Source organism: Chiroxiphia lanceolata, chromosome 1 (assembly GCF_009829145.1).
Source record: "Chiroxiphia lanceolata isolate bChiLan1 chromosome 1, bChiLan1.pri, whole genome shotgun sequence".
In the NCBI taxonomy this organism is placed as follows: Eukaryota; Metazoa; Chordata; class Aves; order Passeriformes; family Pipridae; genus Chiroxiphia; species Chiroxiphia lanceolata.
The window spans coordinates 43,409,373-43,435,251 of record NC_045637.1 but is presented as its reverse complement, the minus strand read 5'-3'; the positions used below and the strand labels follow the sequence as shown (position 1 = coordinate 43,435,251).

Here is a 25,879-nt window from a genome sequence, read left to right as displayed (position 1 = left end):
GAAGAGAGAAATCTTTTAATTAGTTGAGCAGATGTATAACAATGTAAACAGAAGCTATTTGAAAAAAATAATAATTTAATAAGCCGTAATACTACTAGGTGGTAATAGAAAATTTTAAAAAGATAATTTGTTATATAAGATCTGAAATATATACGTAACTACATAAACTTCACCTTGTAGGTTAATATCTGAACTGTGGAAACTCCTGCAGCTGAAAAGCTATGAACAAGATGTTTTTCAGCAGTCTGATAGCATCATCAGAGTGCACAGCTGTTAAGTGTAACTGCTCTCACTGAAAAATAATAATTAACTGAAAAGAAATTAAAAGCATATCTAATTCTAAAAAAGTTGGGTTACTGAGACTAAAAAAGAAATCACATTAAGCCATAAAGGCAGAGTTCTTCAAAAGGCAAATCTGAATGGGAATAACTTGTCTCAAACAAGAATTTACTTAGCAAGTTCGATCCATCTGATCACGTCTGGGGGAAGCTCTGTCCTTCCGCGCATCTGTTTGGATGGGGGCTCCTCCACAGGGGACAGAGCCATCAGGGCACGCTCCAGAAGGAGGATGCCCACAGGCTGCTGCAAACTTGCAAGGCAGCTTGTGCTCACATTGGCTGAATCCAGTTCTAGTAGTGCTCTGTGCTGGTAACTCATTTCCTGTAAAATAAAATAAAACAACGGGTGTCTATTTGGTGTAAAACTATACTGATTGTTACCTTTTACAGACCACTTATTTGGTATCCCTTTTCTTATAGTGCAAGCTTTAGAAATAAGCCATTAGATCTCCAGAAGTTCCCAACCCTGGAAAATCTTTCCCTTCTGTGCTGTTGCTCTTTGGACAGAGAACAGGACAGAATAACCCCATATACTTTGCTTCCAGGACATGGGACAACTACAGGCCATTCACTTAAGAGTTGGACTAGATGATCCCTTTGGGTCCCTTCCAACTCAGAATATTCTGTGATTCTGAAACTCTCTGGACAGAATCACAAGGAAAGCGGGGGAGAGGTAGATGGACACATTGACAGCCTGAATTTTTCTCTCTGTTTGTTGGCAGGATTGTGCCTGCTACACAGCAGCTGTGTTTCACTTAACCTATTCAGTGGTGCGCTCCTGCCATAAGCCAAAGGCGCGATTAAACACACTGTCTTCTCTGAGCTGGAGGCTTTCTATCCACACACTCAGCCAGTTTTAGCATATGACAGCTTCCTGTTAGACTCATAGAGTACTGTACTCATTTACTCCTGCCTGATTTAAAGGCATGACAATATTTCTAGCACATCTTTATTGTATTTAACATTAGTCCAACTACAGACTAACCTCATTTTCAGGGATAAACATTTTTGTTTACTTCAAGGTTTTTTAAAATATTTAAATCACTATTCTAAATACACATAAAATATTGAGAAAGTAGTGTGTTATTAAAGCCAGAGTTGGGCTTTTTCTTTTTTTTTTCTCCACTTAATAATGTAAAGTTGCAATAATATCTTAAACAAACAGGAAGAAAAAAAATCCACAACACGGAAGAGAGGGAGTATAACTTTCATTACAAGAAACAGAACCAAGTTTTAGAACAAAAAATAGAGTTTGATTCTTGCAACATAGCATGTTCAAGAATACTATGTGAAAGGAAAACAATATTTGGAAATTGCAACAGGAGACTGAGAATAACCAGGATACACTTCTTTGATAAATGACAACCACTACAAAAACTACAGAATAGGCACCTGGCATAAGAAATTCTTGACACAATTTGTATAGCTGAGACTCTCACACTAACAGATTTGTACTCAACAAAAAAAGGAAAAAAACCACAGCTTCTTGTGGCTTCCTGAGTTACAGACCAGGCAGATCCCAAAGAGGAGTTAGCATATATATTTCACCTACGATTCAGGCAGTTTCAATTAGCTGCATACAAGCCCACAACACTCCTGTGTAGAGTCACACATCCCTTGACTGCCACAATTTAGGGGCTACGTCAGGAACACAGTGTCAACTGCACAATCTGAAAACTTAAAAACAACTCCTAAGGTAAGACCAAAAGCCCTTTCTCTTAGCATAGGAAAAAGTGTAAGAACCATGCAAATATAATGGTATGTCCAAAGAATAAATACCCTCCCAAACTCAAAATTTATAGACATTGTCCCACATCAAAGGTATCTTTCTATTTATTGCATTTTGGTGACTATTTGATCACTTATCTTCTGAAAGCAGAGGGAATACTCTCTGCTCCATATGCAACTTGCTTTGTCTTTCCTTGCACCACATGTTCAAAGATCAGGGTGAATGGCATCGAAGTTGGCCTGACAGCTAAAATATTTACAAGGTAATTATATGATCTTCAGAGGCCAAGTATCTCTATAAAGGCTACATAAACATTTGTCATGTTCTATTCAGAAATTTCTTTCAGAATTTTCAGAAAATTCTTTTAGTACTTCAGCTGGTTCTTAATCTGTCCTGAAAGTGAATCCCAGAGCTTCTAAATCAATTTTAAGACCATATGTGTAGACAAAACCAGCTCTTTTTACCACCAAGTTATTCTCCTGAAGGAATGTGAACCTGGAGAAGACTAAAAAGTCGAACAGCCAGAAGGAAATAGCAGTGAAGTAGAAGCCTTTCTGAAACCAGCCAGCATTCATTACACTGTTGGTATACAGGAAACAGTATATATTTGTATTTTCAAATGTCCAAGCCACTAGGACAGTCTTTGTGAGCCAAATGATAGCCTTGACACACTTGTGCTCTTGCTCACACTCTTGCAGCTCACTCTCTTGATCAATATGAATTCTATTCCTTACTGAGGAAAAGACTTCCTCTCACTGTTATGCAGGACACTCAAATTCACAGGCTGAGGCTTGCCTTTATGCTGTTGTTCTTTTGTTATTGATGAGGATGCCAATGAGATGATCTTATTGCTCATATTTTTGATGAATTTTTAACTTGCCTATTTTTGAGTCTTCATTCTATGACTTTTCAGAAAAAAAGTAGCCTAATGCAACAGTGTTATTAATAGTGTCTAATAGACAGTATAATTCAACACAAATAAGATCATCAAGACAGAGAACCAACAAATGCAATGTCAAGAGGGAATATTAACAGATCGCTATTGTGAGATGCTGGCTCGAAATATACCAAGACAGCCCAGAAAAATCCCCATAGCATTTGACCTTTTATACAGCTGCACAGAAAAAAAAGTAAACACGAAATAACATTTTTTCAGATGCGTAAATACAAGTACTAAGAAGCAAAGTTTGTCACTGTTCACTAAGCTACTCCAAACTAGTTTCTCCTGTATTAGGAATGACATCTACTGTCACAGAGTATTTAAATTTCCATAACAAAAAAGAAGCCATTAGCTGCCCCCCCCCAAAGATTCTTTTGAGAGCTAGGAATCAGACACAATATTAAGATCAACACAGTTGACAAGAACCATTAAATACAGTGACAATGAGTATGTAACAGGTGCTTGGACAAGTTCTTTTATCTCCCTGAAGACTGGATTAAAAGATGAAATTCACAGTCTATTCCAGGTCAGTGTATTCTCATAGCAGAAAGGCTTGTGTTTCTTTTCCAGTGAATAACCGTGGTGTACCCACTCACCCTTTGGTGGGAGAGTGTCCTTCCCTCTTTACTGAAAATCCCCAGGCAATTACTTCAGGGTACTAATTGGAAAAAATACGCAAGAGAGGCTAACAGCAAACAGTTGGACAGCTACTGACATCCTCAAGACATCAAAGAATTCCTCAGTAAGCACTTCCCAGAAACAGGAAGATAAGCATGTGACACCCACATAGCCCTTTCAATTGTTCTCAATTCTCATTTCAATTGAAATAGCTTTCATTTAAAATCAAATCTCTTCTTGTTACTGATGCAATTAAAACATTAAAAGGTGACTCAAACTCTACAGATACTTGAAAAATCAGTCCAGAGGCACAAATTACTTTAACAAGTGTCACTTGAAATATCCAAGTGGTTAACAATTCTCTTCCCACCTCTGTCTAAACTTCAGTGACAGTATTTGACCTTCACCACCACTGGGTTTATCACACACACAGACAAAGACATTACATTCAGTTACTTTCATGCCACATAGCAGGGTTTACCTGGATGCATGCAATGAATGGTGGAAAGTATGACAGGCTTGTACTGAGGAAATTATTGAAGTCATTCAGCAGCTTCTGGACAATGGCGTTTTTCTCAGAAGAATTTTTAGATTTTTCTACCTCATGAAAAATTCCACTAAACAAACTGCTGAAAAGCTGCTTGGCAAATGTTGGATCTTTCTGTAAATTACAACAGAAGCAGTAAGGTCACTGAATTTTGCTGTGACACAATAGACATAAAATTAAAAGATATGAACCACCCCATACCTAATCCCTATATGGATACTCTCTGGGTGTGGACTAGTTAGTCTGGCATGCATCTCACCTACGCTGACAATGACTGTACTACCCATTAAAATCACATCTTAATTCTTTTACATAAAGAAACTCCAAGACAATATAGGTTTCAGGTCAATGGTGGAAAGGGCGGAATTTACAATTTTCACATACTCACAATTCCCATTACAGGAACCAGACAATCAGTATCATGATATGGACACCACAGTCTGTCAAGAGGGTTTCAGGAAAAAACAGAAGACGCTGATGTGTGAGGAGACCTGGACCTAACATTGAGGCAGCTAACAGATTTAAAGGTATTTTTTCCACCTAGAACCACATTCGTGTGTGTAATATAATCCTATGCATCCTGGTCTACCATGGGCCTGGAATTTGGTCTAATTCTTTATCTAGTGCTATTCAGATAACTCATGAGTGTACTACTTCCTCCCTTTACACAGTGATAAGGGGACATCAAAAGAAATGAAATACAAAGGTAACCAGGAAGACTGTGACTTCCCAACAACTGTAAAATGGGATTCAGTCTACTGTTCAGTTCAGTCTACAGTTTCTACTGCTCTCAGGCAGAAAAAGGAATATTGGATCAGCTTTACTGAGTAGTCTGAGTCCAGTCGTAGTCACAGCAAGTTAATTTGTATTTTTACAAGTCTGTTACAGCCATATAATAGAAGAGAAATGGCTGTTATGTTACTGTACAGTGAGATGCCCTTTGCAATAATGCTTGTAAAGACCACCACCAACTGTTTCTCAAGTAGAGGAACCCAGGGGCAATGGACAAGAGCTGATATATCAGGTCCTCAGTGTTTGACTCAGCTGCGCAAGCTAGAAGGCCTCTTCTGTCATCACTGAACAGCGGTAGGAGAAACACTCCCTCAAAACAGACTCTTGAAATGTGTATCTTACTGGTTGACTACAAAACAACAAATCAATGTTAGAAGCAGTTGCCCAAGTATATGCCATTTTCCCTACAGGAACAGAAAACTTCACAAATGACCTTTGAACAGCAGACAGACCTGGGCAAGGCCCTGCAGAGGGGCAATGAGACTGCGGTATTCAATCTGGATGTCAGGAAGGTCTCCTACTCGGTAACTTCTGTACAAAGTAACCTGCGCATCATACTTCATCTTCAGCTCAGATTTCATCTCCTGAAATGCATTTCTCATGTTAAAAAATAATAATAATCATATTACTTAGAAAGAGCAGTATCAAGATAAGACAAAATAAGCAAGAGCATTTCTGAAGTGTTTTACAAACTTTTGCCATGCTTAATAGACAAATACATTTCCTATAAAGCTGTAATAAGGTTAAACTCAAAATTATCTTAGTCAATTAAAAATGTCAAACCACAACACTTGTTCATAGACTTCCTTCAGCCATTAACTTTTAATATTAATGCCTTGTAGATTCTGCTTCCATACAGGTAGTACTTAAGCTAGTTTCAAAGAGAATGATTATGACTGACAGCTGCTACAGTTTAGTAAGTTACTGCCTGTTAGCTGAGCCACAGTAGTATACATGATATGATGATTCTCAGCCTGGCCCAGGTGCAAAGTAAAATGAGGTTCCTAAAGCTTGTGTGTTTTGTTTTATACAGTGGGATGGGGCGGGGAAGAATAATGAACGGAGTTGATTCCTTTAGGTCACAACAACCCCATGCAGCCCTACAGGCTGGGGGAAGAGTGCCCCTGGGAAGCTGCCCAGCAGAAAGTGACCTGGGGGTGCTGGTCAACAGCTGGCTGAACATGAGCCAACAGTGTGCCCAGGTGGCCAAGAAGGCCAATGGCATCCTGGCTTATATCAGAAATTGTGTGGCCAGCAGGACTAGGGAAGTGATTGTTCCCCTGTGCTGAGCACTGGTGAGGTAGCACCTTGAATCCTTTGTTCAGTTTTGGGCTCTGTACTCCAAGAAAGACATTGAGGTGCTGGAGCGTGTTCAAAGAACAACAACAGAGCTGGTGAAGAGACTGGAGCACAAGTTTCATGAGGAACAGCTGAGGAAGCTGTGATTGTTTAGACTGGAGAAAAGAGGATAAGGTCTCTCAGGGGAGACCTTATCATTCTCTACAACTACCTGAGGGGAGGTTGTAGCAAGGTGGCGGTCGGTGTCTTTTCCCAAGTAACAACCAACAGGACAAGCAGTCCCAGAAGAGCTATTAGTTATAATGGAAAAATTTTTCACTGAAAGGGTGGTCAGGCATTGGAACAAGCTGTCCAGGGAAGTGGTAGAAACACCACCATTGGAAGTGTTTAAAAGACGTGCATGTAGCACTTGGCGACGTGGTTTAGTGGCGAACATAGTGGTGCTGGGTTAATGGTTAGACTCGATGATCTTACAGGTCTTTTCAAACCTTAATAATTCTATGATTCTAGTAAAACCTAAACCAAACTGTAACAAAACTGTTGCAAACTGCAGTTCTTAAATAGCTGTCCTGCCTTTTGCTAGGGCTTAAAGGAATAATTTTTAAATTGAACAAGAGCTACTACCCAATACAAACAAAACCTATTTCTTCCTCTGCTTTTCTTCTTTTTCATAGCACATTATAAGGAAATAATCAGTAAGTTTAGAGGCTGGGTTTTTATTTTTAACTACTGCCATTACCAACTGAATCAGTAGGCAATGGGTGGATATAAACATTGGTAAAATGGAAGACAAAAAGAGAAGGAAGCTTGAAAGGTTTTTTTCTCTTCTGTAAACTCTTCATAATTTTGCTGTTTGAAGTAATTTTTCTGCTACAGAACTTTAAAGGGATGATTTTCAGAAACCTTTCAAGAGAAATATGCTATTGAGAAATTAGGACTTTGCTAAAGCTATTTCCAAATCCTCTCTTGCTCAGGATCTAATTTTTCCTGGCTTGTCCTATACAGTATTAATGCAAACCATAGAGTTCCATGTGTGTTTATGTGCAACAAGTCTCTTGAAAAGTTTAAGGGATCCTGAGAGCATTCATATCACAGGTGGTTTTGTTGGCTGTATTTTGGACTGCCATACAGAATGCGTTTACAGTCCTCTATTGCATGGTGGGAGGACACTGTAGCTTTAGCCTGCAATTGGCTAAAATAGGTGTTTGTGTGGTTCTTCCAGACATAAGTTCTGTTTACACAGTTGTCTGCATCTGCAAAGAATTACAAGAGTGTCTCAAACTGGTAGCTCCCTATCCTGGGTTCCTTTGCTTTTGGTCTAACTGTTATCATTTTTGGACGATAATGTATGTTATTTTTAGTAACAGGAACCTCTGAAAAACTGTTACAGAGCTTAAAAATACTTAGATTTATTTTAAGTACATAGCACAACCAGGAAACTCACAAAGTAGTAAGTTCCTGGCCTTCATAAACACACAGCAAATGATTATTACTGACATTCCTTCAGGTTAAAAGTTCAAAACAGTTCTGGTCAGTTCATCAGCTGTACCACATCTTTGAGTTCATGTTCAGACTCTGGATAATGTTCCCCAACTATTTCTGCAGTGTATTGTAGCTTTGAGATCCCCAGTTTCCAGACTGACAACTGTAAAGGGCTTCCCACCGCTGTTAGGGACTCCATCACGTAAAATCACTTCATGCACGTTAAGGAGTAGACCATTCACCTCTTTTCTCACTCCTGCTAAGTAATATCATTTAGCTTTAAGCATGTATGTAGCATGATTTCCAAATTAAACCTTTCAAAGCTCTTAAAACAGCAACCAGCACCTTACATCTACCCTTTCTTCACAAAGTTATCACTAGAGATGAAGTAAAAGACTGCAGACGGCATTGAGACCTAAAGTTTTAAACTTATTTGAATTGACAAACCTTTTCTCTTTTCTGTTCAGCCAGACTTTTTCTAGCATAAATCAGACTGAGTTTGTCTTGGTCCTTCAAGAAACGTCTCCGCAGTCTTAGAATTTCAGCTCGTTCTTCTATACCTAGAGAACATATGATCATGTCCTTTCTCAAGCAAACTTCTGATTTAAGGCAAGAGCACCATATAACACCAATTGTTAGCTTACCAACTAGTCTCCTAAGTTTCCTATCCAACAATTCTAAGTAAGGCCTTTCAAAAAGATAGCAAATGAAAACAAATTAAGTTGCTCTGAGGAGAAGAGGTAATAGAAACTTCAAGCACAGAGGTGAAGTATAAAGGTCAAACTATTGCACTGGGAAAGGTACTAAAACTCATGAACAAATATGCCCCATACAAGAGATTTATTTTAAGCTCTCAAAGCAAGTATGGCATTTGCACTATATTCCATAAAGTATGTACCTCCCTACATAAAAGAGGTGCTAAATATATTCAAAGATTGGGTAATAATAATATCATACAATATTTTTAAAGTTATGATTATAGAACTGACAGTGGATCAACTCCTGCTCAGGACAGTCATGGAGAAAGGCCACTTAAAAGACTGTTCACTTCAGTCCATTTCCTAGTAAAGCAGAATGAGCAAACAGAAATATACCACTAGAACTAGTATTTTCCTGGTAGAAGACCAGGAACTGACTGGAAGGTAGACTGATCTCTCTATTTCTGTAGTTCAGCATGGTCCATTCAGAACTGCCTGGAAACACCTCTCTGGTATTGAAAAGGTTGATCTTTATAGATCTTTGCCTGAACTCCTAATCCCATCCTTTCGGTCAAAATTTTAATGACAAAGTACTGAAAGATTCAACAGGAAGAAAGAGCCGAAGCCACTTCAAAACAGCACTGAAAATTTTCAGTTATTGGCTGGGCAGATAAAGGAGCATTCTCAGAAAAAAACCAAGTAATTCTAATGACAGATTGCAGTATGTTGTAGATCATGTTAGCATGCATCTGAAATGGTTTGGAAAAATATGTTTAAAGAGATGTCATCTTGAAAGAGATATGCAGTTAAATTTAAAACAGAAGGGACAGAATTGTCTGACATTCATGCTATGATCATCTTAGGGAGAGACAGGAATACAGAGATCACACTGACTGGTTTCATATCCTCTCAGTTCTTTTATCTAGCAACATACAATTTTACAATTCCTAGCACAATCCCAGCTTTTTGCCATAGACTATGTTTGGAAACAAAATCTCTCAAGGTGAACCTCCATGAGAATGTCTCAAAGATAATAGACTGTCAGCCAAACAACTGACAAAGATGGTTTATAGAAATGTACTAGTTATATAGAAATTGCACTTAGATAAGGTTTACAGACCTTTAGTTTTGCTGTCCACCTCAACTCCAGGTAAATTCAACTTTTTTTTCCCAAAATCCGGCCCCACTGGTTTAAAGGTTGCTTGTTTAAATTTTTCACTCCGTTTGCTAACCAACAGCATGGATGAAGATAAGGATTCAGAGGATGAAGGAACTGCATACTCTGCCAATGTGTCAATGCTACTTCCAGTTAGCCAATTAAAAGAACTTCTACCACCTACAAGAAAAAATTGCAAAAAGCTGTAACATACTCACATATAAAGTGAAAACATCTATGAAGCAGGTAATTTTTCTCTCCCAAAAATATAATTCCCAGTGTTTTTGGGCAGAACAGATTTCAAACTGTTAGGTAAGAAACAAATTTCTTTTACATTAGGCAGAATATAAATATGTATGAGACCCAAAAAAAAAGTGATTTTTTTCTCATAACACACAGAAGTCCTTGAAAACACAATATTAAATGTATTTACACTTTTACATTAAAAATCCATATGCGACATAAATTAAATCATTCCTATAGCAAACAAGAAAATTTCAGAAGACACTGGTCTGGACTTACTGACATGCTGTGTAGGTGTAAATTCATACTGCCGTTGGGTAGCCCTCACTGGACCACCGACTGACCCAGAAGCAGAAAGGGATCTTTCTTGTGATAAATTCCTGTGGATGCTCTGAGAAGCTTGAGTCCCCACAAACATAGGTGTGAGCACAGTGCTTCGGTAGCGCCAGCTGGAATCAATTACAAAGTCCTACGAACAAAGAAAAGTAGCACGGTAAAGATGGAGGCTTTTGGCATTCGTTCACTGAGTCAGGATAGCAGAAATGACAGCACAGAATTTAAAACATCATCCCAGGTACGGGAGCAGAATTTGACAATAAAAATAAAAACTGCAAACACATAGAAGTTCTCCATAGCTCAGCAAAAAAGCTGAGTAATTTAGACTTGTCAGCTGAAGACTGATTTACAGCTCTTGTGCTAGTATTCCTGTTTCTTCACAATATTCCTCCAGCTGATGCTGCTTCTCTCCACCACCCTCTTTTTTAGCTATTTCAGTACTCATCAGCTATACTTGGTATATATAATTATTTTAATTAAATATTTCTTTTTTGAAAGGAAAATTATTAGCACAACAAAATCATCAGACTTCTGATACTGTGTATAACTCATGACTGTTGCAGCTGTTAACTAGGGAGAAGAAAACACTTTCAAAAATCTTCATTATGCCATTCTCATCCAAGTGGTAACTACATTAAAGAATAGAATTTGTCTAGATTAATGTCTACATTAAAGAATAGAATTTGGTTGCACAGGACAAAACATTACAACTCACCTGAAATTTGCATTCAGACAGTGGATGCTCAAATATTTTTCTGGAATAATCTGGGCTCTTGCTAGTCATTTCGAGCAGAAAATTTGTGATTAGACTCAAGTACTGTGTTTCAATCTTGGTGGAATATAAAGAATTTAACAATGACAGCATGCGATCAAGAGTATTTGTTGGTAACCTCGTCTCCTCACTCCAAAAATTCCTAACAATTAATCTGTAAAGGCAAGGAATAAAGTTATTCTTGGTTACCTGCAAACAGAAAAAAACCCAACACTTCCAAAAAAGCCAAGTTAAAAACAACAGCAACAACCAAACATAAACCCAAACATAATAAGATTTTAAAGCCTTCATTAACACTTTCATACCATGGATCTTTCATTGAATTACACCAAATTCCTCTTTTGTCTACCACGCTCCATGCCTGATATTAAAGGTTTACTCTGAAAAAATTATTTCTGTCAAGTTGTTTTCCTCTTGAGAAGTGCTATGGGTGGATAAGCACACAGATATCCTGTCTTTTGCTTCACCAAAAGAAATTTTAAAAATCCAGCATCCTCCAACATTTAATCTACTGTTGCGTGTTTGTGTTTAGCAAGGTCCTCCTTGTCCAAAAACTCTAGAACATTAATGCAGAATTAGGTTTGACATAGTGAAACAACTTCCCCATGGCTTAGAAATTTGTTCAAATGCTCTGTGCTTCACTTATTTGGTATAACACTATTGGACAATATTTTATAAATTAACTTACTGAAAGAAAAGGAAATAGTGTTATCTCACTGTTACTCTTTTATACTGAAACACTTAAAAACCCTTTAAGGATCAACTATTTTGCTATAAACAAAGTAAGAGCAAGGTAGGTATTTGTTATTTCAGACAGTTAACATAGCACTTTACTCACTGCAGTTCAGCATTCTCATCAATTAGTCCTTGAAGCAGCATTTCTTTTGCCACTTTGAGTATTTCCTTAGAATCATCATCTGCTTGACTTTCTGGATCACTGATGGTAGGAGAAAAATATCTCTTAGTGACTTCTCTTAAACAATCCATAGCAAAATAAGAGGATGAGGATGGTGCAGAAAAAAGGAGGAATATGCCCTTCTCATAAAAATCTCAACTTGGCATGACAAAACTGTATTTTTTTCATAACATGAGGTCTTCATTGCCTTAAATTCCTTGTAACTCCACTACTTACAAAAGAAATAATCAGAAAGTTAAATAATATGTTGGGTATTTATTATGAAGGCCAAACAGAAGTAATTCTGAGTTTGCAAGGTAGAAACTGAAAAAAAGGCAGAGAATTTGCTTTTCTGAAGTGATGATGGAGTAAAAATTGCCTGTACTTTTCCTTCACTGTAACTGTCCATTCAAATAGTTATCTTGGGAAAAAGCACATAATAAAACTCAACTAAGTCAGATGATTCAACAGCAACCTGCTTGTCAAACTGAGAACATGCCTGCTCCCTATTCTAAGGGGTAAAACAGAAAGATCATCTTTACACTACTAGATTGAAGGGACTGAGATCATGCCAAAGTACCTCAATACGTTTTCTACCTATACAAGCAAATTTCTTTAGCGTATAATTTTTATTAGTTACAAATTCTGGCGACAAGAAAAAAAGTGGGAGCATCAAAGCTAAGATCTCTTATGCCATTATGCTGTGGTGATACAACCTCCTAGTCCCGGGCTAAAGTTCAGGTCCAAGTATTTATCCCTTAGTGGAAGTGATAAAATTGCCACCAAAGGCCAAAGCCACTCAGGCAAATCCAAGGCTCTGTTTTAAGAAAAATATCCTGCACTGAGGGACATGAAGTTGGAAGACTGTTACAAACACTCTCACTCTGCCTGTGACAAACCACTGAAAGACAACATCTGCAGTGAATACACACCTGTAATTATCATAAATCCACATCAGAATATCATACATGCGCTGGCGACATATTACAGAAGGGTGAGAAATGAATCCTGTCACTCCAGGAAGAAGTTCTTTAAGTTCTAGTGGTTTTAGTTTAGCCAGCATCTTGTACACTACATCCAAACAAACCCTTTGCCTTTCATCATCCCTAAAAGGAGAGGGAAAAAAGAATAGGTACATTGCTTTTCTCTTCAATGCCACACACAGAACCAGAAGATCAGCTTACACTTAGCAGTGATATTTGGTTTTGCATAAAGGGCTTTAGGTAAATACTTTTGTGTTCAACCTGAGAGTAAGAATAGAACTAAACAAATACATACTACAGAAATTTACATCCCAGTGGTGTTTCACCACAATGCTATTTAGGAGCTTTTGTTGGTTTTTCACAGTGAGCTAACCATCTTAACTCCCAGATTACATTAGTTCAAATTAGAGAGCAGTGGCCAAAAAGTGAATGTGAATTATAGATGCTTCTGAATGTAAAACTGTTGTGGCCAGCACAGAAAATATTATCAAGAAATTTGGACCATGCATTGTAATCACATGACCACTTACCTATGATTCATGATCTGGATAAAGTCTTTACTCTTTAATTGCAAGTGGAGATCAGGAACTTCTTCAGCCCGGCACATTATTACTTCAAGACAATAGGTTTTCATCACACCATGAAGTTTGGGTATCAAAAAAAATACTGCATTCATAAACCTTAACAAAAACAGAAGCCCACAAAGAACAGCAAGTCATTTTCTATTATTCCTCTAGATCTATAATCAACATACCACGTAAATCGTGACATACCTGTCAGCAAGAGGTGGAAAATTCTTAACAACTTTATTCAAGCATTGAATAAACTTATCATGTTGAGTGTTCTGATGTTGTTTTAATTGTCTTACGACACAATCATAAACTGGATCTTCAAGTACCTGAAAATGAGAAAGGCAGCAAATCAAGGATACCCATGAAACTCATAAACACCTTAGTGACAGGCAGTGCTTCTGCTGTACTGTTTGATTCTACTGCATTTTGCTAGGCAAGATCCATCTGACTCATCATAACATTTATGGTGCTTATTGGTTCCTGTACAGCTCTGCCTGACTGAAACACACAACTGCTGCTTAAATAATAGTTTGTAAGCTTCCTTCAATTGGTTTGGAACCCATGCCTTAATTTTGAAATACAAGTTGCTTAGTGTGCCTATACAAATATTAAGCATCTTCGCATTCAGTATAGAAGATGTCCAATTAATGAACACAAAAAAATAGACTTTTAGTGAAAAGGTGAAAAGTAACCAACAACTTTCAATCAACGTCAAAGAAATAAGCCATGGATAAGGATAAAATTTGCACCATCTTTGCTCATCTATTCAAAATACTGCTTATAAGGGAACTTGGAAGACCGTGAAAGAGAAGACTTATGAATATTAATGAAATATGATCTACAAACTGTGAAAGAACAGAATGGAATTAGGTAGGGAAAGAAATAAGAATAGTGGGGAGAGAAGTGATGATCCTGGCTGCATTTTGTCCTCCTTTTCACTCATACAACCCAACATGCATTTGTCCTTAGATTAGGGATCTTGGAGCTTACACTGCTGTCTGTTGCTTTTAGAACCTGTTCACGACACTTTTTTGTGCATCAATTTCCCTAATTTCTCTTTCAACCTGCTGATGGTACCTACCCCTAGAACCTCTTCTGGCAACAAATTCCAGAAGTTCATGAACTGTTGTGTGAAGAAATATTTCTAGCATATGTCTCAAACTGATTTTTGTGATCATCAAGAACTATCCACAAATTCTAGTACTGTAGGATTTGATGAGTAACAGTTTTGCACTCACCTTATCCACTACCTATAAAATAACTGGATTCAAAATTAAACACAGTTTAACCTTTAAATTTGATATCAAAACTTGCAAGTTATTAAACATCCCCAGACACAGATACTCAAAAGGTAATTACAAACATTGAACTTGCCTTTTTTTTCTCTTAAAGAAACCCCAACCTTAAAACGAACCATGCTAGTGTTGCTTGCTGGCAAAAGTCTCAGAAAGAGATCAATCACTGTCAGTTACAAAAGAGCAAGTCAAAAACTTTGCACTTAGTCTGCTCTCATATTCTTTTACTCTTGAGTTAGCAGTTTAAACCTTTAACTCAACCTGTTGGACAAAGACTGTTGAGTTTCAAATGCATTCATTTTTGGAGCTGAAATGAGTAATCATATAAGAGATGATCATAAAATTAAGACAGGAATGGTCAAACACACAGCACAGTTTACTTACATTTTCTCTCTCAGCAATGTATTGAAGAGCAAGTCCCAACACTTCTGCTGCAGCTGCATAAACTTCTTTATACTTTAGTAAGCCCATGTTGCTGGTCAAAGCTTGAAAATACCTAACACAAAAGGTAGACCTGCTGTAAGCCATTACTACTACTGCAAATTTAAACTGAAACAAAAAACTCACCTGAGCTGCCTAGGGGAATAGTGACTGCTTTTAGAAGAGCTGAATACATGGATTTTCCACTTGCAACGTCTCAAATCCCTGCTTTGGCAATTCTGGCAATTTGTTAATTCCCATGAAATTGCAATTCTGGGGCCCACTATAAAAAAACTTTACATACTTCTAGATATTTTCCAAAATAAATGTAGTTTGCAATTTGCAGCTAGAAAAGCATTACCTCTGATAGACAACAGCAAAGGGATGATAAGCAATCCCATACTTCATGCTGACAAATTAAGAGTTGCTTCCTTTGCCTTAAGTTTTTTTCAAAATCATTCACAAAAAACCTGCATTTCTCACCTGACATGATCTATTTCACACTTTGGGTCAAAGGGTGGCAAATTGTTAGCAAGAACAATTCCCAGCAGCTGAATTCCCACTGAATTGTCCTTGGTATCAGGGTCTCCACTAGAAAACTTCTCAAATAATAAACTGTTGGATAAAAACATAAAAGCAATTATATAGAGGAAAACACCAAAATATACACACCATAAATCCCTCATTGTCTGTGTATATGTGGACATGTACACATATACAACCTAACAAAACCGGTAGAAAGTAGTAAATATGTAGCTTCAATGAAGAAGTCTTTGCAAATAAAACCCCAGCCCCTCTAAAAAAAAAAATCCTCAAACCCCATCCTACAACAACTAAAAAGAGATTGTAAACCCACACAAATGCTCAACAAGTTCAGGAGCACGACAGACAGCAAAAATCTTACTAAGAGTGCACCAATATTCAGCGATAATACCCAAAATGTCAAATAAAACATCTTTGCAGAGATTATTCCTGCTTTTGTTGCTGCTTTTGTCATCCTTTATATGTTTTCCCTGTCTCTCTCCTTGTTGTTTTTCAAATTAATTTACAATCTTTGGAGAGTTTGGTTCTGAAGTTCTTATGTCAACTCTAGGGACAAAAAGTTTACTACTGCAGCTGAATTTACATTTTCATCTCCTCTGATAATGTTCATTTTTATTTTTTAAATACTGACAAAAGAAAGCAATTGTCCAAACGCTTACCTGTAGGGTATGGAGAGACAGTTCTTCCAGCACTCTATAACCGTCTTTATGATTTCCAGATTGTGTCTGAACACAGCTCTTTTCTGGTGAAAGGCATTCTTCATCAAGAATTCAAGCAATCTGTTAGCTAAAATCTCATCCTTAATATTCCCCTACAAAGAATAGCACCAAAAATAAACATAAGGACTCCAACACAAAGACATGTATTGTTTTGTGAAAGCAAGCAAGTAAACAAGTTATGTTTGAAGCTAGTATGTAAAAGAAACAGTGGACTGATGTATAAAATGACTGTAAGTGCATAGTAACAAACCCACTCATTCGTTACCAAATGGTCACAATAATAATAAAAATGAATTTCACATTTCCTTACTTTGGGGGTGGCTACACTTGTCCAGGAAAGGATTGTAACTACTATTTCCACTACCATGTAATGAATCCCTTCACCTCCATTATTTCCAGAAACAACAAGCTGCAGCAATGGACCGAGCCACTGCTTCGCATAAGGCCGGAATACCTATGGAAAACAGTAATCTGTTATTCAGTAAACACTACAGGTAAGACTGCTAAACCAACCTCTCAGCACTTTGCTTAACCTACAAAACAACAACCACAAAAACTTTTAAATAAAAAATATCCATAACTACATTTCTCACTTTTGCTCAGAAACCTTTAACCAATTATTCACATAAAGTTAATTATTTATTTCACTAGGGCCCAGACAATATGGCTCTCACACCAAAAACTCTGTCTCTAAAGGACTTGAGAGAGAATGACATTCATCCACCCTTCCATTTCAGACAGCTTACTAAGAAACTAGCATTAAATGGGTATAAAGTTTCTTGAATTAATTCTGAAATTCAGCATTTTTGGGTTTGGAATATTTCAGACAGAAATATTATACTTTAAAATCACTGTATGAAAGAGGTTATCACTGTATGAAATAGACTGAGAATGTTTTACCCAAGAATGAGAGTCAGAAAACACATTATGCTATCTTATTATCTTTCTGCAACAAGAACATCACTTAGCTCAAAGTGTTTCCATAAGACTCATCTGTGACCATTAATAAAACATTAAATTTGCTCCTGCAAAGATGGCAAGTAAAATCAGCCAATACTTCTTGCCTGTATCAATGAATAAATTACTTGTAGTTTACAGAAGACATGCATTGTGGACACCTTCTACTTATAGAAGTAGAGTTTGGGAGAAGAAGTATTAATATTACATTCAAAATACTGGCACTATCTTGAATCTTGGCCTATAAATGTGCTCCCTTTTATCAGGACAAACTGCTTAATTTGAATGCCCTAAAAGTCTCAGCTGATGAAGTATTTTACTCTGCAAGAGTTACACAGTTGATAATATAATACAACCTCTTATGTTAACAGAAAAAAAATTACCAAAAGATTACTCACATCCTCAGTATTAACAATAAGTTTTGCTATGAAGAGGCGAATATTTAATGGTACTGATGGGTTTCCTAATTTGCCATGCAGAAATTTCATCCAAAGAGGAAGATCTACTGGAACTGTCCCCTGATATTTAAGAGAGATGAGCAAAAATCAAATCACTTCTTGCACCCAACAGGTATACCAAGCCAAAAAGCCCCCAGCTCAAACCACACAGATTGCACTATACTGTAGGCAAGAAAATTAATAAATTAAGAGATTCAATCATGACTCCCTTTTCCTGGTATCATTAGTGGAAAAATGCCAGCTTTTTGGTTAATACTGGCCTCTTCCACTTTGGGTGTGATCTGGTTCCTCTGCATATGTTTAATGAGAGTGGTCATAGAAGCCATACATTCATGCTGGTTGAATTCATCCATTTCCAATTCCATCTCATCATTTAAAACCATGTATTCTGTGGGCTCCTGAAAAAAAAAAAGTTACTATGAATAATAACAACACTGTATTTCCTTTTAAATGACAATCCTGCCATAAGTCATTCTGATCTTATCTGTGTTTACTGATTTGACTATACTCTCAGGGTGGGCAACAGGGAATAATACATCAAATGGATTGCTCAAACAGACACCTCCCAAATATTCATACCAGGTCTGCACATCTTTGATTTTTTGTGCCAAAAGATGTCAACTTTATGTTACTCCGACTTTACTACCTGCCAGAATAGGTGTGGCAAATGCTGAAAGGAGGAAGAGTTAAGCTGAACCTCACAGAAATTATTTCATTTCATAGCTCAAAGAATACATTCCAAAGAGGGAAAGCCTTATTTTTATGGATGTGTTTTTGTACACTGACTAGCATCCACAGCAGCCTTCTTTTGCCACACAAAAGAATCACAAAAGAAAATTGTTTAGTTAGAAATTACAACACTACTACACAAAACAGAAGCGTACTTTCTATCTGCTTAACTTTTCTGCAGCTAAAACACCTCCTTGTTCCAAAACACGGAAAGTTTATCTTTACCAATGTTAACAGTTATTTTGACAGATTAATGCCTATGATACTTTTATAAGCTTTATGTTTGATATCAAATATCTGTCCTATCAGTATTACTGTTGATGAGACATCTTTTGATTGCAGAAGAAACACAACTACAAGTCTTGGAAGAACAGCACTTAATATCTCCCAAGATCAATAGTTAAATACAAGGTGCCACAACAAAAATAATCAAGTGTTTGATTATTATTGCATGCATTTGATGCATGCAACCATCAGCAGCTATGCCTGAGAGCAGTCACAAGACCCTTTTTACAACTCAGGCTGGACTTCACTCACACTACTCAGCTTTAGAAGCTCAAGGTAAGGCATTGTTTTTTTCCAGCTGTAGACACTGGAGAGAGGTAAAAAGAAAAGTGATTGACAGAAAATAGTGCAAGTCCGCTCCCTCATCTTCTGGAGGAACCCATTTTCAGTCAGATAGAACAAATACAGGAGACTAGAGATTTCTCTTTCTCAACCCCAATACATACATGCAATTACAAGAAAGCATAAAACTTTTCTTCCTCACAGCACATAACTCACTAAATTACCTTTCTCCTGAAATGGGTGCTGCTAGCTGTAGCATCTTGGGAGCTATAAGAAAAACCTTGGACTCCAGTTGAAAAATCAAATTGACTCATTTCCTCACTCAAACTGCTATCCATCATGTATGATGAAGAAGCTAAATACTTGGGTTCATCTAGATAGGAAAAAACAATCGACCATTAATCAATATAATTACATGAAACAAGTCTTTTTTGGCCACTAAAACCTGAGAGTGGCTGTGAATTGATCGTTAGATGAAAAACATTGATTGCTTTTATTTGTTTCTGCTAGTGTAGAAGCCAATTAGCAACACAGCAACAAACACTGTATGAAAGCTAAGAAAGCATTTTTTTTCATAGTCATAAATGACTCTCATACCCTGACTGCTATTCCCTGCATCCCTGGCCTCCTTTCTTATAGCAATGTACCGCTTCTTCCTTTCGAGAGGCACCTAAACAACAAGAAATAAAGTTGAAATTACTTAATTCTTTAAATTAATTTTTTTTAAGGTTACAGATTATTTATTTATAGAACTGCCAAAACATTATCAAAACCATTTAACATGAACAAAATCCCATGTTGTAAATTATCATTATTAATGCTGCAGGACAACAGCTAAATTACTTATTCCTACAGCTGTTCATTACCAGAGTAAGTATGCTAAAAAGTACGTTAAAGTTACATATATGGTGGCTATGTTCTAAATTTCAAGTATGGCTTTCTCTCACAAAAGAGTATTTTAAAACATTAGAGGAATAGTCCATTCTTCTATCCTTTTTCTCCATATGTGAGAATTGACCTGGTCTTCACTGTTAAAGTCATAACCCTTTTTTAACTGGGATCACTAAAGGCCAGAAATTTCACTCACCTCAATTTCTACAGGAAATGTATACTGACGCTTCAAGTCTATCAAGTTTTCAAAAATCAGCAAGTTCTGCAAACCAAAGCATGTTAGGAAATAGCAAAATTATAATGCTGCACACAATAACAATTGCTTTGAATGGATTTTATTTCTTTTTAGAAAAATACCCACAGATCAATGTAGAATGTAGAAAATATGGCTTGTTTTCTCTTCTAGATCAATACTTCAAAGAAAATTTTGCTATTCAACTCCTCAAGAATTCACAGCACAGAATGTGCTCTGTAAAAAGAGTATCTCTTATTCATGTATATTCCAAGCACGGAAAACTTGGACAACAGGGTTTTTAACCTCACATTTTAGAAAACTGATTGAGAGTGGAAGGAAAACAGGGCAAGTATCACTACTTCACCCATGCAAACAGATGGTAAAACCTTCATCAGCAATTCAAACTGCAGCAAGGATGCAAGACAGTCAGCTAGCACTCCTTCTATTGCCTCACTGGGTAATTTGTTAGTATAATTTCACGTCATTCAGGTTTCATTCTTTGATTTATTGCCATCAGGGAACATCACTTTGTGTTTCATGCCCTGGAAGCCTTCTAACAGCAACAACTGCTCCTTACCTTTTCTGATTTTTCTGTAAAAAGAAAGCCTTGATAAAATTTACTTTCAGTGAAGACACAGCTGATGACAGCAATAGCACAATTATATGCTGCACAGTGATACTGTCTCCTCTTCTCCAACAGCTGACTCTCTCCTGCCATGTTTTCTGTAAATGCATCATAGCATGACCTTAAAATACAAACAGGCAAGAAAACACCTTCAGAAGTCTTTTAAGAAACATGGGAAGGGTTCCAACCAGAGACCAGTGAATCAACAGAGTTTCAAGACAGCACTATCAGATTAAGCCACCTCAGACTTGTTCAAATTCTCCACAAGTATACTGCCCTAAAATGGAACCATTCATCAATGACAAAGACACCTTCCCCAAGTATTTACAAAACAGTCATCAGGAATGTGATGATAGATAATGTTCAGATAAGATGGAGATATGTTTTGATGCCTACATAAATTTCTCTTATGATCCCTTGCCACAAAACTGTGAATGGATGTGCATGTTAAACTATGCTACACATCAGTAGGATAAAAACTAGTTTAGATGTGATTTTTATAGGTCTTTGGCCCAAAGCCATTTATAGTTCTGCAAATCACAGCCAAGAAATTATTTGAAGTCCTCATAGGACATAGTGTTGTAAAATAAAATAAAATCAAAACAAAAAGCAATTCAGATATCTTATATATTTCTCCGAATAGCAAACCAATTAAATAATACTAATTAGCATACACATATTCAGTATTTCTCTTTTGTCCCCCTCTGAAGTGGTGATTAAGTCAAATTACACCTACTGAGTGTGCTGCTGCATTATGAAATGTAATGGAAAATCCATCTTCTCATCAATCACATAAATACCAATTTTGCAACACAGAACCATACTCCACATAGAATTGTAAGTATACTGAAACTAAAATTGTGAAAACACAAATTAAAGGCCAAGAATCGTACTGAAAAGGTAAAATAAATGCACAAGCTTAACAAATAGGGAAAAAAAGGACAAAAATAGGAGGCAAAAGTTATCCTGACATATGCTAGAGATCATTCTATCAATGCAAATTCAATATTGTGTATTTCATTTAAAATCAAGAGCTACATCACAGAATACATTTGCCCTTGAACAAATCCATCTTTTGTTTCACATGGTCTACTTAAAAAAGTGTGTCTGGCCAAAACCTAATTAGAAAGTTACAAGTAAATAAAATAAATAATAGTCTTACTTTATAAGTGTCTTGGTAAGTTCATTTCCTTCTACACTCATGGAGCCACGGTAAGCTTGGTTAATTTTAGAGTCCTTGGAGTAAACGTCTTCTTTTGAAAGACGCACATACATCACTTCTAGCAGCTTGTAATACCCCATTTTCTTGGTGACTTGTGTATCAAAATTATATTCATTGGACTAGAAACAAACAAGTAAAACCTCAGAAAGAGATTTCCTGGATACTGTCCTTTTTAAGTAGCTCCACAGTTACTTCAGGTTTCTATTAGACAGCCTTTAGCTTACTTCTACCTTCCAAAACAGAGAAAAGAACCGATGATAATAAAAGACTGACAAATTCTGAGCTTCTGTGTAGTACAGTTATTAAAACTGTGTTGACCTGTGTTTATCAGGTGAGCTGTCTTAGCTACAATTGGTCTAAATTATTATAAGGAATAGTGGAGGAAAATAAGCACCATACTGGGTACTGTTCATGAGTTTCTTTAGGGACCTCACTGGTGCCAGCATTTACAGCCATGGAAACATGGTGGAGATGACTTTACAGACGTCTTGGCTTTAACCGTTACTCAACTTGGACCATTTCAGCATCTTGTTTGTCCTGCTGCCTTTAAACAGGTGTACCAGCAAAACCGTAAGAGGGAAGAACTAAAGCAAGAGCAGAAACCTTCACTAGCAACAAAATCTTTGCATGTACTGTTAAATTGGAAGACAGGGGGTAAATAGAGACAGGAAGATATGTGATCCTAATCCCTTGCTGAAGAGTCTTTGCAATGACTAGAGATGTATTTATTTCTCTAGAAGTAATGTACCTAATTTCAGAGCTTTCATTACGGAGCTTGAATATCTCTATCCTACAATGTAATAACAGGTTACAATTTTATACAGTTTTTATATTTCAAAGTTAGAATGTGTTTTTGCTTTTGACAGAATTTCAGATCCCTTTAGATATATACAGATAACATTCTAACTTCAGTTTTTATACACAGTAGATATGCAAACCTGCACTAACTTCAATGGAACAGTGTGTTGGGGAATAAGGAAAACTTTCTCAATAACAATCAAAGTATGTAATTGGCACAAACTTCCATTTCAAGACACACAAAACTGGAAAGTAAGTGGTTTCCATTAGTGTTTCATTCAAAAGCAAAACATACATATCAACACCTGCATTTTATTAGATCTTCCCTAATCCTAAAAAAAAAGTAATTCATACCTTTGTAAACCTGGAATTAAGTGTATCCATAGCCTGTACTATAATTTTGCCAAAGAATTCTCTCAGTGCATCCAAGCTGCAGTGCCACAAGAGAGTAAGCAGGGAGCGATCCATAAATGCTTGACGAGTAGTATTTGAAAGAAGTTCTTCACTTTGGAACATTTTGTGAATGGTGTCCAACAGTAGCACTTGTTGGGCAGTGGTGCTCCTAAACAAGACGGAAATCTCAAAATGAAAACTCTTTCACCAGACCTCATTTATGTCTCAAATCCTTGCAACATTTAAATTTTTTACTATCTGCATTAATATCCCTCTTGGATTATCTTACAAGACATGCAAGATCAGGTTGAATCACCACTTATTGTGGAGATCTCAAAAAAATCAAAAAAGCCACAACCCTCAGCTTCTTAGTCTGCAACAGATGGTAAACTTTTGCATCTACAACAATTTAATCCCAAAGCAAACATCAGCTTTCTCAGTTCCTTTTTACCGAACAACATAAACAAATAATTTATCTGGTATACGTGATGAATGTAGGCAAATGAGAAGGAAAAAAGGAGGAGACTTCACTGTTATAAGGTTGTCCAGTGGTCTATTCGAGTGTTCCACTACTAGATGAACTGTTGTTCTGAAAAATTTTACTAGGGCTAAAATTTGAAAAATTGGATTTGGGCATAAGGTCCAGGAAAATATATAGTCATTACTTAACAGTCAATCAGGAGCAGAAACATTTGGTTTAGAACAGACTGAAGAGCTCTTCTGCAGACAGAGCATGTTTGTGTCTATGATTTGGCAGCCTGTAAACATTCAATTAAATGTACTGTTGTATTTCCAAAGAGGTCGAACAAAGTAATTCACTGTCATCATTAAGTGCTATCAACTTAAGTGATCATATGGTTATACAGGGATAGTAAACATCTAACACACAATTGCTACAGTCAATTGAATTGTGAACCACCTAATTTACAGAAGGCTTTTCAAATTTGCACAGGCACTGGAAGTGTAATCTGGAAATTGGTATCACTTTTTCACACTTCAGAAATACTTTAAAAATGTGAAGACAAAATCAAAGTCTGAATTAAAACTATTATGTAAATAATAGTGTAAATCATCACTATTACAAGGACAATAAAATGCAGGAAGCACATTTGCTTCAGCAAAAATTCAATGAGAACAAGAGCAAAATCCAATAGACTAAACTCACCTTCTTGAAATTTTTTTGAAGCTGGCTTGAAATAAGTCCTCCATGAAATGTCTGTGGTCCCTACAGAGGATTTCTGTCATCAGTTGCAACAACATTGGACTCTGAGACAATTCTAATGCATCTAACAACTGAAAAAGAAATAATGTATAACTTAGAGAGCCACACTGGATAAAATCAAATCAGTCTAATGAAGTAATTATTTTTTAATACTGACCAGAAGCAGATACACAGAAGTGTTTATTTAATGTGCATCTTGTAGATTAATATTCTGGATAAGGATATAACTCAGAAACCAAAAAGCTGATTTCCTTATGTGAACTGAGAATCTCTCTCTTTAATTCCAGATCCTGTGAAACACTGTTTCTAGATGTAGTCCACTTTGGCTTCTAACTATGTATTCATTAAAAATACTGACCTTCTTGATGCAGTCTACATAGTTATTGTGCTTCAAGGTTCCTTTGGGAAATTCATCAGACCTCATGGGAAAATTGAAAGCTACAAGTTGATCAAGAGCATTCTTAAGGTCATTAAGTTTTTCTCCTGTCAAATTAGTGAAGAACGGGAGAATTATCACTGCTTGGCCCTGAAGGGGAAAAAACAAACCAAAATCAAACAACTGTTTCAAAATTTAAAAAAAAGTTAATCCCTAACTATGAAGCCAGCTGAATAGGACCACAAAACAGCACCAGTGGCTGTGTTTACTAATTCAATGGCTTGGTGTACTGATAAAAATATGTTATGTAGCTGCTCATCTTTCCAGCTGTATAGAAAACAGCTTTGGTCACTGTTGAGTGGGAGTTAAAAGCTAATTAATATCTCAGAGCTGAAATGGCTAGGAATGATATCCCACTGTTCTTTTAAGCAAGCATTCATTCTCACACAACTTGCCGATTTAACGCGCCACCTCCCAGCCGAAGCAAGATCCCAAACTTTATTTATTTCAAATGCATGGGAAAGTACAAAACTCTGCCTAATTAAAGGCAGACTGGCTGAGAAGCAACTATGCACAGCTTCTTCATAAAGTACAAAATTTTTTAATATTCTATTCCAACCGTTATGTTCCAGCATATTTTATAACTTCAGCTTTCAGTATGCAGTACTTTATCTCCCTCTCCTGACCAAGCCACATATAGCAGCTAATCCATTACTTGGATCCCATACTTGCAGACATGAACATTAAATAATGACAGATGTTCATAATTTGACCTGTAGGAAATGCCACTCCTTACTCAAAGTCTGATTAACCATAATTTCTCAAATGAACAGTTCAGAGTTCTAAACAATTCACTGACAGTAATTTTTTTCCTAAAAATTACAGGCCTTTCATCTGAGCAAGGGAAAAAAAAGCCCACTTTAAACCAAAACATGGTATCTGAGATACTGTCCTACTGTAATACTGTCTGAAGGACAAAAAAGATGATGTACAAGTTTTAGTATGTTGAACAGAAGAATAAAAAATAGA

The 25,879-nt window shown here is 36.7% G+C and overlaps 1 protein-coding gene across 2 annotated transcripts in view; it reads right to left on the bottom strand.

Moving 5' to 3' along the window:
• PRKDC (protein kinase, DNA-activated, catalytic subunit) overlaps window positions 1-25,879 on the bottom strand; it is an 83,998-nt gene that overhangs the window by 23,957 nt on the left and 34,162 nt on the right. The window contains exons 39-63 of one of the 2 annotated variants that reach the window (XM_032703885.1): window positions 24,833-25,000; window positions 24,418-24,545; window positions 23,214-23,421; window positions 22,002-22,180; window positions 20,792-20,960; window positions 20,176-20,241; window positions 19,686-19,758; window positions 19,313-19,461; window positions 18,053-18,190; window positions 17,733-17,852; window positions 16,688-16,831; window positions 16,318-16,469; window positions 15,599-15,730; window positions 15,080-15,191; window positions 13,602-13,726; window positions 13,359-13,508; window positions 12,778-12,951; window positions 11,789-11,887; window positions 10,894-11,104; window positions 10,122-10,311; window positions 9,564-9,779; window positions 8,193-8,305; window positions 5,417-5,548; window positions 4,107-4,286; window positions 452-660 (exon numbers count right to left, since the gene is read on the bottom strand). In XM_032703885.1, coding sequence (XP_032559776.1) covers window positions 452-660; window positions 4,107-4,286; window positions 5,417-5,548; window positions 8,193-8,305; window positions 9,564-9,779; window positions 10,122-10,311; window positions 10,894-11,104; window positions 11,789-11,887; window positions 12,778-12,951; window positions 13,359-13,508; window positions 13,602-13,726; window positions 15,080-15,191; window positions 15,599-15,730; window positions 16,318-16,469; window positions 16,688-16,831; window positions 17,733-17,852; window positions 18,053-18,190; window positions 19,313-19,461; window positions 19,686-19,758; window positions 20,176-20,241; window positions 20,792-20,960; window positions 22,002-22,180; window positions 23,214-23,421; window positions 24,418-24,545; window positions 24,833-25,000 — 3,737 coding nt within the window. The remainder of the gene's footprint in view (window positions 1-451; window positions 661-4,106; window positions 4,287-5,416; window positions 5,549-8,192; window positions 8,306-9,563; window positions 9,780-10,121; window positions 10,312-10,893; window positions 11,105-11,788; window positions 11,888-12,777; window positions 12,952-13,358; window positions 13,509-13,601; window positions 13,727-15,079; window positions 15,192-15,598; window positions 15,731-16,317; window positions 16,470-16,687; window positions 16,832-17,732; window positions 17,853-18,052; window positions 18,191-19,312; window positions 19,462-19,685; window positions 19,759-20,175; window positions 20,242-20,791; window positions 20,961-22,001; window positions 22,181-23,213; window positions 23,422-24,417; window positions 24,546-24,832; window positions 25,001-25,879) is intronic. The other variant, XM_032703896.1, reaches the window with a different exon arrangement.